The sequence below is a fragment of the Cervus elaphus genome, chromosome 31 (genome assembly GCF_910594005.1).
Source record: "Cervus elaphus chromosome 31, mCerEla1.1, whole genome shotgun sequence".
Classification (NCBI taxonomy): domain Eukaryota; kingdom Metazoa; phylum Chordata; class Mammalia; order Artiodactyla; family Cervidae; genus Cervus; species Cervus elaphus.
In genome coordinates this window covers 41,176,766-41,192,611 of record NC_057845.1, presented here as the reverse complement: position 1 = coordinate 41,192,611, position 15,846 = coordinate 41,176,766, and the positions used below count along the sequence as shown (strand labels likewise).

The 15,846-nt window shown below is 35.7% G+C and overlaps 1 protein-coding gene across 1 annotated transcript in view; it reads right to left on the bottom strand.

Moving 5' to 3' along the window:
* Positions 1–6,260: 6,260 nt before the first annotated feature.
* Positions 6,261–15,846, bottom strand: part of ARL6 (ADP ribosylation factor like GTPase 6) — a 33,323-nt gene continuing 23,737 nt past the window's right edge. Inside the window, exons 7-8 of the mRNA XM_043892986.1 lie at positions 13,984–14,039; positions 6,261–8,954 (exon numbers count right to left, since the gene is read on the bottom strand). Coding sequence (XP_043748921.1) covers positions 8,929–8,954; positions 13,984–14,039 — 82 coding nt within the window. The 3' untranslated portion in view covers positions 6,261–8,928. The remainder of the gene's footprint in view (positions 8,955–13,983; positions 14,040–15,846) is intronic.

Genomic DNA, 15,846 nt, shown 5'->3' with positions numbered 1-15,846 from the left:
ATCCATCCTCAAGAAACTCAGTCTCAAAGAAAGAAAGAGAAGTGACAGTTACAAACTGCAGGACAGTGTGATAAACATGAAAAGTTGGACATACCTGGGAAAAAGGAAGAAGAAAGTGCCTAACTGTATCACTTGGGCAGACCATACTTGAGGTCAGGGACAGACTTCATGAGTCAAGCTCCAGAAACATGGATCAGAAAGTTCTGCACTCATAACCAGTTAAAACACCTGTTGAAACACTTATATTACAAACGTCACACTTGTCAGAAAGCCATATCAGAGCTCAGTAGGAGCTCAACATTGGGCCATCAACAGACATATAATTGATATTTGGCATCTGATCTGGTTAGGGGATACTACAGTCAGTGGGTACAACTATATTGTGAATGTACAAATATTGTGAGTAACATAGGTATTCAAGGGCTTTGATATGTTAATATGAAAGTACATGTAAGTGAACTATTGGCTTTATCCTTTAAAATAATCACAAAATTAAAAAGTAGATGACAATGATAAAGTATGAGAAATATGCAAGTAGAGAAACTGCTGAACTGATACTAACTCGACTTACATAATCTGAGTTTACATCTGGCAATTATTGACTGAGACAGGTTAGACCAGTAAATCAGGCAGGGGAAGTCTTACTACTAACCAGATATCTAATTTAGGACCAAAATACAGGGTATACAAGAATCAGTTTGACAATTGTTTGGCATCTTGTATAAATTGCCTTTCTTGTGGCTATTACCTTGAATTCACTCTAACTTACAAGATTGATATTATTTCTATTGTGAAATCTAAGAAGTCACCTAGTCCATGTTTATGATTAGTGATTTAAGTGATTTTTTGCCCCTAAAAATGGCAGTAGTGCTGTATTGTCTAGTATTAGATCTACAAATTTCATATATAATGGATAAACAAGGTTCTACTCTGTAATATAGGAAACTATATTCAATACCCTGTGATAAACCATAATGGAAAAAAACATGAAAACATGTATATATATGTATTAGAGTCACTTTGCTATAGAGCAATAATTAATATGGGCTTCCCTAGTGGCTCAGTTGGTAAAGAATCTGCCTGCAATGCAGAAGACCTGTGTTTGATCCTGGGTTGGGAAAATCCCCTGGAGAAGGAAATGGCAACCTACTCCAGCACTCTTGCCTAGAGAATTCCATGGACAGAGGAGCCTGGCAGGCTATAGTCCACAGGATCGCAGTTGGGACACGACGGTGAGACTAACTTTCACTTTCAGTCATTAATACAACATTGCATTTCAACTACTTCAATAAAAATTAATTAAAAAAAACAAGTAATTTTAGATTGTTTGTTAGATATTTTGAATGCTGTATGTTGTGAAGATTGTGGATTCTATTAAATAATTCCAAAACGTGTTGCAATTTTCATTTTGTAGAAACGTTAAATTGGTTAAACTCAAACCTCAAACTTGTTTTTTGCTCATTGAGGACACCAGATCAAATCTCAGTTGATTATTTTAGCCTTAGCTGAAAACTCTGGGAGTTGGTGATGGACAGGGAAGCCTGGCATGCTGCAGTCCTTGGGGTCGCAGAGTCGGACAGGACTGAGTGACTGAATTGAACTGAACTGAAAGCCGCTTTGAATTTGCCATTTGTTCATGCGTTGAGGCTTACCTGGAGACTTAGGAAAGTTTATGCTCAGAATTTTAGAGTCCCATTGTCTGGATCGCTCCTTACTGAATGCTCCTCCCTTCATTTTGCAGTGGCTTCAGTTGTCTCATGGTCTGTACTCTCTTCCTCAGGCCAAAAACATAGCCAGTTTTGTCTATTTAGCCACCCCACGCTGTGACTGTGGCCTGTCCTCAGGCTAAAGGGTTCAAAAAGGGAAACTCACCCCATGCCAGTGCCTTCTTCTTAAGTTTCAACTCCCCTCTGAAACATGCCTGCTTCTGTTCATTCTCTATAACTTTTTTTTTTTTTTTTTTTTTCATTCTCTATAACTTTCAGGTAGTTGGAATGTTTGTTGTTGGCCAGAAATTATAGTTAACTGTAGGAAGGCTGGTCTATTAGGAACCTAAACGATCACTTACTGCTGGCCCAGGACCTCGTGGTTAGAAGCTTAAGAATATCTTTATGAATAGAAGTTGAATGAACTTATATATGTGTGCTCACATACCACCTGGGAAGCCCGAATGAACATATAAAAATAGTTAATCACTGAATAATATTTTATTTAGATTAACATAATCAAAATTAACATTCATTAACATTCCAAATTTAATATGCCCCGCAAATGTGTGGACCAAGGCAAAAATTACATATAATGTTGGCTTACATGGGGCTTCCCAGGTGGCACAGAGGTAAAGAATCCATCTGCCAATGCAGGAGACGCAGGTTTGATTCTTGGGTCAGGAAGAGCCCCTGGAGAAGGGCATGGCAACCCATGCTGGTATTCTTGCCTGGAAAATTCCATGGACAGAGAAGTCTGGTGGGCTACAGTTCATGGGGTTGCAGAGTCGGATACAACTAAGTGACTGAACATAGCACACTGGCTTACATATTCATCCATTCAACAAATGTGGACACAATATACACCATGCAGTGTCCTTTGGAATGCAGGCTGCAAATAAATTCCTTCCACTTATTTGTAGAGATGAGGACGGACCTAGAGACTGTCATACAGAGTGTAGTGAACAAGAAAGAGAACAACAAATATCATATAATATTGCTTATATGTGGAATCTTGAAAAATGATACTGATGAACTTCCCTGCAAAGGAGAAATAGAGACATAGATGTAGAGAATGTATGCACGGATACTAGGGGTGTGGGGGTGGGTGGGATGAATTGGGAGAATGGGATGACATATACACACTACTATGTATAAAACAGATAGCTAATGAGAACCTACTGTATAGCACAGGGAATTCTACTCAATGCTCTGTAGTAACCTAAGTGGGAAGAATGAAAAAAAGAGGGGATACAGGTATACATATACCTAATTCACTTTGCAGTACAGTAGCAACTAACACATCATTGTAAAGCAATTATATTGCAATAAAAATAGATTAAAAAACTTTATGAGGGCAGAACTAATTTCTGTATCAAAAAGTCTACAAACCATAAATGTTGGAGAAAGTATGGAGAAAAGAGAATTCTCTTTTCCTGTTGGTGGGAATGTAAATTGGTACAACCACTATGAGAACAGAATGGAGGTCTCTTAAAAAACTAAAAATAGAGCTACCATGTGGCTCAGCAATCCCACTCCTGGGCATATATCTGGAGAAAAACATGGTTTTAAAGGATATCTGCACCCCAATATTAAACTGCAGTGTTGTTTACAATAGCCAAGACTTTGAAAACAACCTACATGTCCACTGACAGATGACTGGATAAAGATGTAGTCCAACTTAAAGTGAAAGCAACAGACGTAATCAAGTTAAAAATAAAGGAAGACATAAAAATTGGGTGAAGTCTGGAGATAAAACTTGGGGAAGGCTGAAAAGATGTCACAACTAGGCCTGCTGCTGCCAAGTCACTTCAGTCGTGTCCGACTCTGTGCGACCCCATAGACGGCAGCCCACCAGGCTCCACCGTCCCAGGGATTCTCCAGGCAAGAACAGTGGAGTGGGTTGCCATTTCCTTCTCCAAAACTAGGCCTATCTCCTTTCAAATGGTATATTAGGGTGAATGCAGAACAGCAACTGTTTTTTAGCAGGGAGGGTTGAGAAGGAAACTCATAATGTTTCACACATATCCTAAAGAACACTCGACTGAAAGTGATTGGAAGGCTTGTAAATCATTTCTTCTACCATGTACAAGAACCATGTGTAACGTGAAAGTAAAAAAGCCTGAAAAGAGAGACAGAAAAAAAAAAGATGTGGTCTGTATATATGATGGGATATTTACTCAGCCATTAAAAAGGATGAAATAATGCCATTTGTAGCAACATGGATGGAACTGGAGATTGGCATACTAAGTGAAGTAAGTCAGAGAAAAGTGAATATCATATGATACTGGTTATATGCAGAATCTTAAAAAAAAATGATACGAATGAACTTATTTACAAAACAGAAACAGACTCACAGACTTAAAGAACACACTTACAGTTACCACAGGGGAAGGGAGCAGGGGAGGGATAGATTGTGAGTGTGGGATTGACATGTATACACTGCTATATTTAAAACAGACAACCAACAAGGACCTACCATTACATAGGGAACTCTGCTCAATATTCTGTAATAACCTAAAGGGGAAATAATTTGAAAAAGAATAGATACTTGTACAACTGCATCACTTTGCTTTACACTTGACACTAACACAACATTAATCAATTCTCTTCCAGTATAAAATAAAAAAAGTAAAAAAGGAAAAGTCCTAGAGGAATACTTCTCAAACTTCAGCATGTATTTTACCATAGGTGACTGATGAAAATTTGAGAACATCGTTGGATACAGCGTGGGTTCCTCAGAAGGCACTGCTGAAGTAGAGATTTTACATTATTTTATTAGGAAGTAGAGTTATGGGAAAGGAGGATTAAGCCGGTTAGGAGAGTGGCAATACAAAGAGATATTACTGAGCTGGATGCTGTTAAATATGACTAATTGTTAAGAGTCAGAGGACTCATCCCAGAAGCTATATATAGAGAGACTCAAGACAGTCCACGATTAATGGGAAAAACAGAAAAAGGGAAGAATTTATTCACTAGTTCTGTCTCCCACTTGTCAATGGTTCCCCTACTGGGCTATATATGTTTTAGAATGGTAGTGGTGGGGACATGGGAACAAAAATAGGGCCCTCTGCACCTACATATAGTTGGTTAGAGCCTACAAGCAGTGGCAGCTAAAATGAGATGGTGAGTCTGAGAGAATCTGAAATGGCTCATAAAATGTGTCTGAAATGATATATCTTAAAAGACATCTCTGATTACCGGCTTGGTTTGAGGCATAGAACTATGAGTACTGTGCCCATATTTTTAACGATAGGGCCTTTTTGGGCCAGGCTAGGTTGTGTCTGCTTTGACACTTAGTAAAGAATTAAGCCACTTAAAAGTTTCCAGGTGACCTTACATTAAGGCTAAGCTTTCATTCAGCTGCTTTGGGCTGACAAAATGGCAATGCCATATGGTTCAATTAAATAGAATATATTAAGACTTTCCATAGAGAACCCTAGAAACTTCTATCAGTTCAGATCAGTCGCTCAGTCGCATCCGACTCTTTGCGACCCCATGAATCGCAGCACGCCAGGCCTCCCTGTCCATCACCAACTCCCGGAGTTTACTCAGACTCATGTCCATCGAGTTGGTGATGCCATCCAGCCATCTCATCCTCTGTCATCCCCTTCTCCTCCTGCTCCCAATCCCTCCCAGCATCAGGGTCTTTTCCAATGAGTCAACTCTTGCATGAGGTGGCCAAAGTATTGGAGCTTCAGCTTCAGCATCAGAAGGAAAAAAGACTTCAGAGGATCAGGACATCAATATAACTGGTGGGGGGGGGGTGCCACAGAGGGGTTTCAAAGAGCATCACTCTCAGGACTTCTCTGGTGGTCCAGTGGTAAAGAATATGCCTGCTAATAAATAACAAATAATTAACTTAAAAATTTAAAAAAGAGCATTACTTTTCAGCCACTTGCACCTAATTGTTCACCTTTCCAATAATTATTTAAGAAAGAAGTAGGACTTTCCTGGTGGTCCAGTGGTTGAGGCGATGCCTGCCAAGGCAGAGAACACGGGCAGCGAAGCACAGGACTCAGAGTCACTGAAGCCGGCAAGCTCTGCGGCCCACGCTCCGCATATCAGTCAAAGCTATGGGTTTCCCTGTAGTCCCGTATGGATGTGAGAGCTGGACCATAAAGAAGGCTGAGCACTGAAGAATCACTGCTTTCGAACTGTGGGGCTGGAGAAGACTCCTGAGAGTCCTTTGGACAGCAAGATCAAATCAGTCAATCCTAAAGGAAATCAACCCTGAATATTCATTGGAAGGACTGATGCTGAAGATAAGAAGCTCCAATACTTTGACCACCTGATGCGAGGAGCTGACTAAGTAGAAAAGAACCTGATGCTAGGAAAGACTAAGGACAAGAAAAGAAGGGGGCAGCAGAAGATGAGACAGTTAGATGGCATCTCTGACTCAATGGATGTGAGTTTGAGCAAATTCCAGGAGACAGTGAAGGACAGGGAAGCCTGGCGTGCTGCAGTTCATGGGGTCGAAAAGAGTCAGGTACTACTTCGTGACTGAACAACTACAAAGAAGGAATAATCAGAAGGCAGAAAATATGCACTGAGTCAGTTAAAATGCACAGTATTTTAATGTACCAGAGTTACATGCAGCATGTATTTGCCTTAAGTTTTCTCAAGGGTAACTGCATATATTTATAGAAATCACAACATGGTGGGCTGAAAATTTCAAAGGAAATAAATAAATAATCAGAAGATAATTCATAATTTTTAGCAGACAACCTACAAATGAAAAATATACACAGCTCAGCTCTTTTGTGATTTATAAGGCACAGGCTGAATAGGGCCACATTATAAACATTTAAATGCAAAATATACAACAGGCTAACTTTTCAACATTTTATGAGGTGTCATATTGAAATGCAGAGCATAATGAATTAATTTTTGTAACACAATGATGTCTAAACATTAAAAAAACCCTTGCTTTAGCCTAAATACATTTTAACTGCATAATATGTTAAATACAAATGCAATACCCTCAGTGTATATACACTTATATAGCATGCTGTGACCGCTAAAGCCCAACTTGCTTCTACATAATCTTTAAATGAACACAGAGTACGAATGGATGTTTATAAACTAGATTTGGAGATTATGGAAACAAAGGAAATAGTCAGTACCCTCTTCTACGTATTTGCATAGGCATGGACTACTGTAGTCTGTGGAATACTAATTAGCTCAGTATTAACAGAGTTTGAAGAATTATTCTTATCATAGTCATTTCTGCCCAGTTTAAAATTTGAAGTGTTAACAGACTTAAAACAAAAAGCAAAAATAAATAAATAAAACAGTAGTCCCTTGTCCATGACCTCCTCCACACCCATCCTAGTCTCCCACCCCAGTGAAGACTTTTCTATCCTTTTAGCTATTCTTATGGCAGATATCTCTATATTTCTAAAATCAGTATTACTCTTAGCTCTTGAATCACCTATTTTAAACAGATTGTTGTGTTCTGAATCCCAGAACCACCATTTACTAGCTCTGTGACCTAAACAAACAACATTTTTAGGTCCTTTCCTTGTCTGTAAAACAAATACTAGAATCTGCTACCTAAGGTTATTGTCAGGATAGATGCACAATACCATATGTGTAATAATATTTTGCTCAAAATACAATGATAGCTATTATTATTGTTACCTTATGGTAGGTAAGGATTTGAATTCTCTTACACCACCACTTTCTCCATCTTCCTAAAATAGTTACAGCGTATCAGATTTTTTGTTGAATTACAGTGTTTTCATCTTCACATCTTTTTTATATTTGAAGCAACTCTAGATTAATGAGACTCATCTTGTATCCTCATCAAAACCATTTATGAGAAGTTGGCAAGCTAGCTAAAATGCTGGATCACTGGAATAGTCTGGGTAATTTTCAATTTGCCAAATTCCAAATCACTGGGATTTCTGGACTAAGAGAAACTGGATTATACAATTTTTACTATAGTTTTAAAATGATTATATTCAAATTTCTGTGAAACATGCCACTACTGTAGTCACTGTAATACACCTTTATTACTCATTTACCTTTTGCCTTCTGTTTCTTTCACTTTCACAGCTAAGGATATTTAAGATGCTACGTACTGTATATTAGTTTTCCTTTACATGGGATATTTTTCAGGATTTACACCACTGCTCTATCCACAGTTCCCCAGTGATTGATTTGATTAAAAACGAATGCTTCTATTTAGTGTTTACAATTTCAAGTAGTCTCTAAGTTGTGAGAAGCAACACAATTTGCAAACAGTAGATGGCAGAAGTATGTTTAAAATTCTAAAGAACATTTTTGCAGCAGTTCATGCACAGGAAAATCATAGTTGATGAGTCACAGTCTATTTTAACAAAGTACCACAGTAAACTGGACACAATTTAAAAGAAGAAAGAATAAAATCAACTGTAATAACTAATCTTAAAATGCAATATTTTCATTCAGCCAATGAAATAAATTAAACACTATGTAAGAAAAGATTCTCAAATTTTCCCTCATTATCTTTTAAGTTCTCTGAGGATAAGCAACATGTTTTATTCACCTTATATCACCATTGCCTAGGACAATACCAAACTAGTACAGATACAGAGATGTTTCATATGTATTCACTGAATAAATGAATTCTGTTTAACTTGGTCTCAGATAATTTGCAAATGTTTGACAGTAAAACACCAAATGCCATATTAACATAGCATTATTCTTTTCGGCATACAAAGCACACTAGTTGGTACATTACATTTTATGTTATGTTGATGGTGACATATAGTAAAGCTTTAATATATATTAATTTACCCAAGGACCCTTATAAATATTTAAAGTTCTTTTTCACAAGCACATCATACTACAAAGTCATATAATAAACTATATTTTTGGATGACAATTAAAAAATAAAATGCATTAAAGATATCATTAATCATGATGGGGTACTGAGATAACTCTGACTTTATAAACAGTCTAATTATAATCAAATGTAGACCTTTACCAAGAAGTTGATAAATCTAGGGAGGGAGCTCTTTGGAGGGAAGATTTAGTTTTGATATCATTAATGGGCAGATTAGCATACCTGAAGTCCTATCTTCTTAAAAACCTCATTAACAGTCCATAAATGCAAGTAGAAGATTATAAAGTATTCTTAGATGTAAAGACACCTTTAAAAAATGTAAAATATTCAGTTTGCCTTAATATATATTTCTTGAATTGAAAACTGTTGAGGTTTCCAAATACTATTTTTTCATGTCTTCACAGCCTGGATCTGATCTGATAACAAAAGCAAACAAAAAGTTATTAGTCCCTACAGGGCAGAATCTACTTTCTAAAGTAATCCAAGACAAGTCTATAACAATAGGTAGAAACCCATGCATACAACTGCTTTTTTTTTAAAGCACAACTCATATTATACTTTTTCTTTTTGTCACTGTACATGCACCCGATTAGAGTCAACTAGTTCTACGAGGCTTCTGTTAAAAATCAGTCCCTTGCCTCATCCCTTCTTTCTCCCTTCACAGGTAACTACTTCCAACTCCTTTTTAGGTGATTACCTCTGTATCTCTAAATATGCTTTTATCATTACTTCTTGAATTCAATGTAACATAGGGCTTCAGTTCTCACAAATTTGTATACCGTTCTGCCACCCTCATGATGCTTCCAATATTCCCGTTTTCCTAAAACAGTGATGTTTTATGTGAATGCGACTCACAGCTGGGACAAGGGATAAACTTCAGTTACTTTTCCTTTCTTCTACTGTATTTTGTTTTCCCTGCAGTGAATAATTGCTCTTCATCCCCAACCCTGCCTTTTTTTTTTTTAATGTAGTTAACATTATAATTCAATCCACTACTCTCACACCGTCAGGCTTTACTAGTATGAGGCATAAAACTGGTCGATCATCTTCACTTTCTTGAAGAACTCTCCCTTATAGTCTTGTGCAGACTCTTTAATCTGACCCAGCTGTTCTCCATGCTTGTCCAGGTATTTTCATATGAGATCTTTCATTATTATTCTAGGATCTGTGTTACCATCCTAGGGGTTCCTTCCCAACTTTCTTGTGCAGATTTCCCTATTTCATGGTACCTTTTTTTTGTTCTTGCTTTATTCCTTTGTTTTTGACAAGTATACCTCTGTGGCTACTTTAGTATTAATAAACTGTATAGAAAGTGAACTCTTGAGACTTTACATGGCTGAAGATGTCTTAATTCTCTACAGTTACAATACACTGATAATGCCTGAGAATATTATTTTCTCCTTAGACTTTTTCAGGCACTGGAAGTGTTTCCAGGTATTGCTGGTGAGAAGTCTGATGCTACTGTTTCCTTATCTAAGGAAATCTTTGGATGAAATCTCTTATTTTCTTCTCAGGAAATATGGTGAATTTTCCACCATCTTTGGTGTTGATTTTAATGATGCACCTTGGTGTGGGAATATTTTCACCGCTTTGGGCTCTAAATCATTCAGTTCTGGAAAATAATGCTTTATGATTTGATGACTTCCCTCTATTTTCCTTGTTCTCTTTCAGAAATTCTTACTAGGATTTTGGGCCTCATAAATGACTCCTTTATCTTTTCTCCCCCCATTGTCTTTTTCGTACTTTCTTAAAGAATGTCTCTATTTTACCTTCTTTTGATTGAGTTTTCCATTTCTACTTGTTGCTCAGTCACTGAGTCGTGTTTGACTTTATGTGACCCCATGGATTGCAGCATGCCAGGTTTCTCTGTCCTTCACCATCTCCTGGAGCTTGCTCAGACTCATGTCCATCGAGTTGGTGATGCCACCCAACCATTTCTACTACTGTATTATTATTTTCCAAGAACTCATATTTTTGTTCTTTTTCAATTAGTATTCTTGTCATATTCATGAAAATAACATTCTTTTATCTCTTTGAGGATACTTGAATAGTGTTTTGAAATGTTCTCCCTAAAGTCTTTTTCTAAACTTTTTCTTTTGCTCCATAATTCCTAAAGTTTTGTCTTCAAATACTTGGCAATCCTTTGCTATCTTCTCATGTGTATAAGTGAACACTATAAAGTTGACTGGAATTTTGTTAAATGTGTGAGGCTTGTCAAAAGTAATCTTCATCCTAGTGTATAGCTAGGCCATTTCCTTGAGAATTTCTAACGTTAACACCTTTAGATCTTTTCTCTTAGCTGGTCTGACTCCTCAAAGCTGGCTTTCTTCTACCTATTGCCAGCGTCTTCTAGGAGAAACAGGAGAAAGCAGAACATGGTTATAACCTTCAACATCAAACTCTCATTTACTCCTCATTTTCAGTTTAGCATTCCAACACACAGTTGTGCTCAGCGTTCTCCACTCCAGAGATACTGCGTGACTCTCTGCAAAGAATGAACCTTCAACCTTCTTCTGGGGCACGGATGTATACCTGTGTGTCTCCTTTCAGTCTTACCTCGTCCTTATTTCTTATTTCCATCAATTCCTGAGCCTTTGAAGAGATCTGCAGGGTAAATTAGGATGGTTTCCAGCTTTCTCCAGTGCTAGCTTAGAATTCCACTCTCTTAAGTCTGTTAAGTTATTCAACATTCATCACATATTTGGCTTCAAAATTTGGTTGCCATATTTATCACTCCCATTCTTTTTGTTCTCAGTCTCTTCACTCTTAGTGAGATTTGAAGAGGGGATGAAACTAAGTGTGTGTCCAATCCTTTGTTTTTCAATGGAATGTCCCTGTACATAGTTTATATAAATTTCTTATATAAAAACTGGAAGCATTATAAACTTTTCCCATAAGACAAAGTGACTCAGTGAATAAGTTCATGAGTCATGTGGAATAATGTTTTGTTTTTTCATAAATATTTAAGTTTCAGAGCTAGAAAACAACTTACACTTCTGCGATAGTTTCTATATATTCTTTGGTGGTTTTAAAAAATACTTAATAGTCTACTTAGAGATTCTTCTCTTAGGGCCGTAATTGACAATCCCTCCAAAAGAGAATAGAATCATGGCACAAAATGTGTCATTTAATACTTTATCCTCAGTTTTTCAACCTTAAATTTAAAATAATAAAATTAAACTGGTCCAAAATGAACCAGAGCCTTCTTGTTTACGATGTTAGGAAACTTCAGAATTTTGCAAGGAAAATGAAGAGACATAAGTTCAGAACATCTTTCAAAGATTTACAGAAAAACTTGATACAAGCAGAGGCACAGACTAGTCTCCTAAATTTACTGCTACTTATTTTGCAAAGTAGGTTTTTACCTGTTTTCAAATCCAAAGACAGGAGCATCAAAAATATAAACTATTTACTATAACATAGAAATTATGAACAAAGGATCTCCTACTCAAAACCAAACTGATAGTTTTAAATCTGCATATTAAGTTTCCTCTTCTGTTAAACAGAGAAGTTAGGTAAAAGGATAAACTGAACATTTTTTGAGTGCTTTCTTAAGCTAGGCACTTTAATACATAGAGCATCTCATTTAATCTGTGTGGCAATTCTGGGTATTTTATTTTTTAATTTTACAGATGAGGAAAACTGTCTGGATAATATAAAGATATTAGTTAATAATTAACAAGTAGTGGAATATATCTGACAGACTCAGAAGTCCAAGTGTTTTTTACTTCTACATCATGTTGCCCACATAAAATGGGGATACTACTACTTACCTTTCAGAGAATTGTAAAGTTTACATAAAATAATATGGCAACACAAGGGCACAAATTTTTTTTTCCCAATAATGTATCCTTCTTTTAAAGATTTGGGAGTTAAGATACAAAGATAATGGATCAGAAAAGTCAATGACAAAAATTAGAGTTGGCAAGTGGCATTGTGATGTTGGATCACTACTGACACCTAGTGGCCTTATTGTTACAGACAAAAGAAAAAGTATGATTTAAAATCCAGATGACCATCACTTATTTTCAGTTAAGTACTGTGCTTTGTATTTTTTATTATGAACAATTGTGGGTTTCCATTCACACTATTCTCTGCTGTGAGCAATAATAAGTACTTAAAATAAGAAATAAAGGTTGAAAATATGTTTCTAGTGTCTTCTCTAGAATGTTCCTTTGTAATTTGCTTTATGTGGAATCAGTCCCATAAAGGGGTCACTTTGACCACTTCTTTACACAGTCTGAGAAACTAAATTGTTGTGTTCCAAGAAAAATCCCACTAGTGATTCTGAGAACTTTTAGAGGTTCTCAGTTAAGTTTCACTTAATTGTAACATGTAACTAGAAGGTTCTTTGCAGTGTAATGGTAAATGGCATGATGACTCTATAAACACAAAAGAGGGAAACAAAAATACAACAGTCTGTGCAGTTAACTAGAACACCACATTTTACTAATAACACAAATATTTATTAGATATACATTTAGTACGTTGGACCAAAGAAGTGTTATGTCTCTTTATGTATGGTAATAAGCAGGCTACCCTTAGATCCACCATGACATACAGTAGAGAAAAAAGAAAAAAATCACATATAACTGAAATAAAAAGGATGTGTAGAGAAATTAAATTTATAGCCACAAGACCACAGCTCATGGATTAACAAGTTAATCTCATTATTCACCCTTATTCAGGGCAGGGAGTTTCCTAAAAGAAATCAACCACTGTCCTGCTCAAAAATGGAAATTTTTTTGCCTGACCTTCAGGGTCCTATAATAAGAAGGACTTATAGAACTTGGTTTCATGCACATTCACATTTTATTTCTCTGTGTGGGTCACTGTGCTTCAAAGCCATTCCTATGTCTTGTAGACAATGTAACCTTAGGGAAAATGATAGATCTTAATTTAATCCCTGGTATAGTAAGCCTGTACCAACTATGATAGCTATTTTGATGAATAACATATAGAAAACTGTGATATACAGAAACACTAATAGAATACCAGCATATACAGTACTAAATATGAGTACTGAAATTTGTAGAAACATGCTATGTATAAATGGAGCTATATGTGGAGGACAGCGTGACTCTTGAAAGACACATGCCACAAAGATTTTTATTGACAGTAAGTCTAAAATTTATCCCAAAATTCAAATGTGCTTCTATTACTAGATCTGACAGAAACTTATGGCTATAAATTAAAATTATATTCTAGAGTTGTCATGTATATTGATGTAAGTACTTTTTATTTAAATAAATCCTTTATAAAAATGTAATTGAAGTAAATGGAGCAAGGTATTGGATACTTACTGTATTGTATTTTCTGATAGCAGAAATAGACGGAAACAAGAGGGAAAAAGGCAGTGATATAATAAAAACAAAATATAAAAAAGGACAGAAAATGTGACTGGAAAGAAAATAAAGGCTGAAGAGGCAGTTTTTTATGATGTACCTTGAAGCCAGTCTACACCTTCTTGCAATCCTTCTCCTTTTATGGCATCACTAGCACTGAAATAAAACCAACAGAAAAATATCCATTTCATTACATCAAAAAACTGTATGAATAAATAATTATAATTTTGTCATATGGCAAATTAATATATTTAATAACATATCTGAGCAAAACTGGTTAAGTACTGAAACTGAATATACATAGGATATAAAAGTCTGAGTGTTTAGGATCAAGACATGAGAAAACTATTCATTAATTTATATGGACATTTGTAAAAATATATCACTAAAATGTTACTATTCTAGGAATATTACTTGGACTGGCATTAACAAAACATATACTTTGAGTTATTCTCTCAGTAGTGGGATTATACAGCACACCATCCTACTTTCTCCTACCAGCCCCAATGATTCAATAGCATTTATTTATTAGAAATGCTTTACTTGGGTTGTAATTTAGTCACAGGATGGAGTGACTTTATATGAAATTAAAATTGATATCTAAAAGGAATAAATCTGTAACTGTAACTCTGGTAAAGTGGTAAAATTAAAAAATCCCAGTAGACTTCAAACATAGTTTTATATTTATTGGTTTTACAGACCTCGATAGGTTGTTTAACTCTTTGGCTTTCAGTTTTTGCTTCTGTAAAATGCGAGAATATTACCACCGGCCTCATGTGATTATTTAAGAATTAAATATTTGAGATATGCATATAAAACATTGAATACAGGGTCTTTTCATTGTTGTTCCATTCTTAAAAGTAAGCCTAAATCCTTATTGTAATATTATTTTATAAATAATAAAAATTATATAAACTAAATAAAATGTAGAGGATTTTTTGAGTATGAAATAATCTTTTTTTAAGATTCAGATGGACAGTTTCTCATAACATGTTACTGATATAATTATCTAATAACAATTAGTATACATAATTAGATTTTCTGTATGATTAAGATTGTTTTAGTGTGCTGAAGTATGATTTTAAAATGTACTAAATTATCTTAAAACAGTTAATTTGATTCTAATCAAAAGAGAAATTACTTTCAAGGAATTATTTATTGGACCAACAGCATGACTTATCATAGAATTATTTTAAAATAGGAAGACAGAAACAAATAGCATGAGATATGCAATTATTCAAAGCAAACTATGGATTACCTTTATTAATGGCAAAACATCAGTAGTTGAAATACTAGTATCAAGAATGACCAATGTATTGACTTTTATCACAAACTTCTAGTTCCACATAAGAATACAGTGCTACGAAGAAACCCTTCTCCTTTGGTGGAGGTGTCACTACATTTCTAAAAATCCTGCATCTTTCCTAATAATTCCCAAATGTTTAAATTCTACCTTTCCTTTCAAATAAATCATAAGACTCATAACTGGAATAAAAGCCAGAGTCTTCACCATTTTCTGCAAGGAGCTATGTGACATAGCCCCTGGTTATTTCTCAGGGGCCTCACCTACAATTCCCCCTACCTCTCTGTTCCAGCCAGCAAGGACTTCTTGCTGCTTCCAGAAAACATCAGGCACATTCTCATCCCAGAGCCTTCTCACTTGCTGGCCTCTCTATCTGGAAAAGTTATTCCTCCAAACCTTTTGTGAATTGCTTCTTGACTTCAATTATGTCTCAGAGGGAGACCACATTCATTATTCTTTCTCTTACTATTCTACTTCTTTTTTTCACCCTCCCAACTGATGTTTTTATTATCTGTCTCCCTCTCAAGATAGTAAAAATGCAAATGCAAACATATATCACTCCAGGGACTTAGTCAAAGGACACATGGGAGGAACTAAAACAGAATCAGACTTGAAAATCAGAGTTGACTATATGTTTAGTAAAATGGTCAAAAATAAACC